Raw genomic sequence first — 5000 nt, 5'->3', positions numbered from 1 at the left:
CGGAGTCCGAGCCTGCTGGATGCCACCGCTGCTGAAGGACTCGGAGCGAGGAGGCAGCGACGGATCTGAAATCCTGTTAGCTACTTTGTGCTGTAGAGCTGGAGAACTCTGGCGGTTGAGTTTGGAACGTTCCTCAACCTGTAGAGAAGGAAGATGTCAGGTACAGTGTGGAAATGTGTCTGAGACTTGAACTCATCACCTCATTTATTAATACTCTGTAATAAGATCAGTCAGTGTGTAAAGTGCTGCACTGCTGTAATGTTTAAATCTGATCCTAAAAAATCTTAAGTAATGCAGAGATGTATCGAGTGGTGGGCGTGGCACTGTGTGTCAAGTGGTGGGTGTGGCACTGTGTTTTGAGTGGTGGGCGTGGCTCTGTGTGTCGAGTGGTGGGCCTGGCTGTGTGTGTGCATGGCTCTATGTGTGTCGAGTGGTGGGTGTGGGTCTGTGTGTTGAGTGGTGGGCATGGCTCCGTGTGTCGAGTGGTGGGCGTGGATCTGTGTCGAGTGGTGGGTGTGGCTCAGTGTGTCGAGTGGTGGGCGTGGCTCCATGTGTCGAGTGGTGGGCATGGCTCTGTGTGTCGAGTGGTGGGCGTGGCTACGTGTGTTGAGTGGTGGGCGTGGCTCCGTGTGTCGAGTGGTGGGTGTGACTCAGTGTGTCGAGTGGTGGGCATGGCTCCATGTGTCAAATGGTGGCCATGGCTCTGTGTGCTGAGTGGTGGGCGTGGATCTGTGTGTATGTGACTGTGTTAAGTGGTGGGCGTGGCTTCGTGTGTCGAGTGGTGGGCGTGGCTGTGTGAAAGTTCTCTCTTCTTTTTACCAGCATGAATGATTCTCTTAAGCATGAAACATCAGTAAAGTTTTCATAAAAGAGCAAAAAGGCGAAAAAGTCTGAAAGGAAACCAGGTAACTGAGGGAAATGTTAAAAAGAGAGAAAAGAGAAATCATTCTAATCCTGAGCATTTGTTTATATCCTTCCCAAGAGAAGAGGTTTTGTGTAGTTTTATGAGTCATCATTAATCATTATTATCTCCATCAACTGATTATGATTTTTCTTCTCATGACTCACACACAACCAAATCTCCAGCTTTCACCTCACGCTGATCAGCTGCAGGAGTAAAACGGGAGCAGGAAGTGAGGTAGAGTTTCGCTGGAGGATGAAGCTGGAGAGGAAAGACAGAAGAACCTGCAGTCACCAAAATCCCACCAAATCCCACCAAATCCCACTTTGATGGAGTTTAGAACAAAAAGAGAAAACAAGATTTCCCAAAGAGTTCATCCAAAGAGCCAGAGAGATCAGAGAGGAGTTTGGAGAAAGTGGCAGAAGTTTATTCCCCATGGTGGTAAAAATGGCATGATTTGCCCCATTCCAGTGGAAGAATTTTGACGTCTGTCTCTCTACCTCGCTGTCCCATGCTCCGGATCTCCCGGGACTCCGCCCACGGTTCTCCTGGCTCTGCCCTGATAACGGCTGGCTGATCGGAGCCAATTCCGGCTCACAGGACACCCGGATCCTGGGAACGTTGGAGTTGGTGTTCAGCTGCCTGAGCTGAAGCTCCGCCCTCTCTCTCTGGAAGTGGGAGGGGGTAGCGGCTGGGTAGGACGGGGGGCGGGCGGGCAGTTGGCTGGAGATGGAGTCAGGAAAGAGAAGGAGGTGCGAAAGCCGCGCCTCCTCATGGTATTGGTTCTTTGTAGGTAGACGAGGCGAGTTACTTTGGGCTCGTTTCATGACCTGGATAAAAATGATTATACACGTGATGTGAAGAAGAACTGAGACGGATTCTGGAGACTCGTTTCTGGAGACTGGAATCGTTTTGTGGAAATTCTCTATCAGCAACTTGAAAATTTATCCAAACTGCAATATCAACAATAATAATGACCTCTAGTGACCTTAAATGACCTCTAACATCAATATTACAAACTGTATAAATGTATCTGGTCCCTGAGAGAATTCACACCCTGATCTAAACTCCAACTATTCACTATTTTTCACTGAATAGTGCAGTTTTTTTAACGTGAATCAAGAGTCTCCGCCCTTATCCTCCAGAACTCCTCCCACTTTTACAGATATGTTACATGATAGGAAAACATCTCAGGATTTTTTTTTGCTGAATAAAAAATGATCAATAAAATGAATCTGCTGAATTGCTCTGTGTGATGGGAGTCATACGGCGTAAATGTGAGATCAGATGATTGTCTAGAATAATGTTTAGAAATGAGATTAGATTTTTTTTTTCATTAGTGATGTAACATTGATCTGCAGCAGGTTCCTTGGTGTTTTAACTCAGAAGGTTGCTACCTCTTTGGCCCAGGCGGGCTTGTCGCTGGGGTTGACCGAGTCCTTGTAGTGATAGAGCTGCTTCTTCTCAGCAGGTCGAGGTTCCTGCTGCTGCTGCTGTTGGAGGGAAACCAGGTACGCTCTCTCCTGCTGAAGCTGCCTCTGAAGCCTCTCCGCCTGCCGCTGCTCCTCCAGCTGCTTCCGCTTATACTCCTGCAGGCCATCACAGACAGGAACCACAGAAACACAGAAGGTCAGGACTTTTTTATAAAGAGTTTATGAGAGATGGAAATGAACGTGTTGGACCGAGTGCTTTTCAACGTTCCGACAAATAATCAGTGTGCAAGTGTGCGTTTTATTAATAATTAATAATTTAATGAATAATTATACCTGCGATAAAACTAACACTATTCACACCGTAATAAACCACCAACATACTACACGCCTGTCAGATTCATTTCTTCTCTATTAACCTTTCATTTTTCATTTTTTTGTTCAATCTCGTCTCTTATGATACACGACATGACATTTAAAAGAAAGCAAAGACTATTAAGTCCACATTTTCTGTCCTTCTTTCAGCTTAATGTTGAGTGTTTATGTTTAAAGCACTAATGAAATTCTGCTCTACTGAAGAATTATCTGGCAACCTCAAAAGCCTGTACCACACACAGGAAGAAAACTTTCCTTGCATTAATACTGACAACAATTTAACTTTTTTAGCTAGTTTTGTTAAGTAAAATTAACACACACACACACACACACACACACACACACACACACACACTGATGAACACAATCAATAAAAACATTAATAAATACAAAAACGTCCCTCTGGGGATGTTTGAAAAATGATGTATTTATCTTACATTATGAAAATGTGTGTGTTGTTAAAACTGGAGACACACACACACAGACACACAGACACACAGACACACAGACACACAGACACACACACACACACACACACACACACACACACTCTCTCTGACTGATGACACGGTGCTTTCTGAAGGTGAAAAACAAAGATAAAACCTCTATAAAGCCGTTTAGACCCCCGACACGTTGCTGAATAATCCCAGACGATATGGCTACGGATCCCATCACCTTTCTTTAAACAATGCAGTAAATCCTGGTGTCTCAGACGCGTCTCTACACCTGGTGTGGAATAAAAACTCTTTCTGAAAGACTTTCTTTTTTTAATTGAGTGCTTTATATTTTTATCTACAGGCAGCATCTACAGGGAAAGAATTTTATACAAAGCCATTATGTTGGTGAGATAAATCTATTGATAGCCAATTATCTGACAGCTTCAAATCTAATTTCCCTCAGCAACGAGGCAAAGCTACAGAGCCGCCACTAATCACCTCAGGGCTGGCGAAAATCAATTGTGCTGCTCGATAAAGCCGTGGCTGCAGTGCGGAGTGAAACGCCGAGTCAGGACACACAGGTGGAGTAGATGCTGCATTCACAGATTAGTGTGTTTTTACACATGCAGTGATTGTGTGCTGTGTTCTGGTCCAGAGCGGAGCGAGGTTCTCCAGCAGGTCGGAGCGAGGTCTAGAAGCGAGATGAGACTCTAAATCCACTCATCTGCAACAACCGAATCCATCATGGCCTGTGTTCTGGGTCACATTGGGGTTTTGTATTATTATTATTATTATTATTATGATTAATTTTCTTCCAGCTTTTGAAGCGTTAAAGTTGCGACTCCGTGTTCGCTGTGCTCGAGTGATTTCTGGGATTATTGCACATGTTCACTAAAGACTCGTGATATTTTCCTGATGTGCAACTTTCTCCGATTCAGACTCAGTGTGAAAATTTACCTTTCAAATATCATCGTTTATATGCTTCAGCATCATCAAACTACAAACACAATGCCATTCTGAACATTCGACACCTGAGCGGGATGTTTATGTGCTTCTTCTGAACACCACAGTCCACATCTGCCTCCATCTGCTGTTATAATGAGATCCACTCTTCTGGGAAGATGTTCCACTAGATTTTGTGGAGATTCATTCAGCTATGATGATGTTAGTGAAGTCTGATGAATACTGAGCAGGTGAGGAGGCCTGGGGTGCAGTCACATTCATCCAAATAGGTTTGGAGCTCTATAGCAGGAGATCTTTCTCATCTTCCAACCCATGGAAAACAGATCTTCATGGAGCTGGCTTTGTGCACAGGAACATTGCCATGCTGAAACTCATTTGGGTCTCCTAGTTCAAGTGAAGGCAAAATGTAATGCTCCTGCATCCAAAGACGTCCTGCACAAGTGTGTGCTTCTGACTGACTTTCTGCAATTTGCTTAAGAACCACATAAAGCTGAAAATGCAGGTGTCCCAATACTTCTACAGATTTCTACAGTGATTTTACACACACACACACACACACACACACACACACACACACACACACACACACACACAGAACATGAGTCTTCTTCAGACTCAACACATGGAATAATCAGAAAAATGTTTCTCAGTGTTTTCTTTTATTTGCGTGAGGACGAGAAACAAACACACAGTCATGTTCTGGAGGACACGCTGGAGGACATACACATCACAAGGAAGAAGAAAGTGCAGAGAAGGCAGAGAAGAAAAAGGAGGTGTGGAGATGAAAGGTCACAGGGTTAGTTTACCAGAAGAAGAGCCTGTTCCTGGAGGAGCTGCTGCTGTAAAATCTCCAGCTGCCTCTGTTCCTCCTCCAGCTGGCGCCGGATATACTCC

The 5000-nt window shown here is 44.6% G+C and overlaps 1 protein-coding gene across 1 annotated transcript in view; it reads right to left on the bottom strand.

Annotated features, from left to right (window-relative positions):
- tnikb (TRAF2 and NCK interacting kinase b) overlaps positions 1-5000 on the bottom strand; it is a 56069-nt gene that overhangs the window by 20851 nt on the left and 30218 nt on the right. Inside the window, exons 12-15 of the mRNA XM_083530445.1 lie at positions 4913-4996; positions 2299-2490; positions 1402-1731; positions 1-138 (exon numbers count right to left, since the gene is read on the bottom strand). The exon at positions 1-138 is cut by the window's left edge and continues 27 nt beyond it. Of these exons, the coding sequence (XP_083386571.1) occupies positions 1-138; positions 1402-1731; positions 2299-2490; positions 4913-4996 (744 nt within the window). The remainder of the gene's footprint in view (positions 139-1401; positions 1732-2298; positions 2491-4912; positions 4997-5000) is intronic.

This window comes from Silurus aristotelis, assembly GCF_946808225.1.
Source record: "Silurus aristotelis genome assembly, chromosome: 25".
Lineage (NCBI taxonomy): Eukaryota > Metazoa > Chordata > Actinopteri > Siluriformes > Siluridae > Silurus > Silurus aristotelis.
Note: the sequence above shows the minus strand (reverse complement) of the source record. Positions and strands in the feature narration are given on the sequence as shown.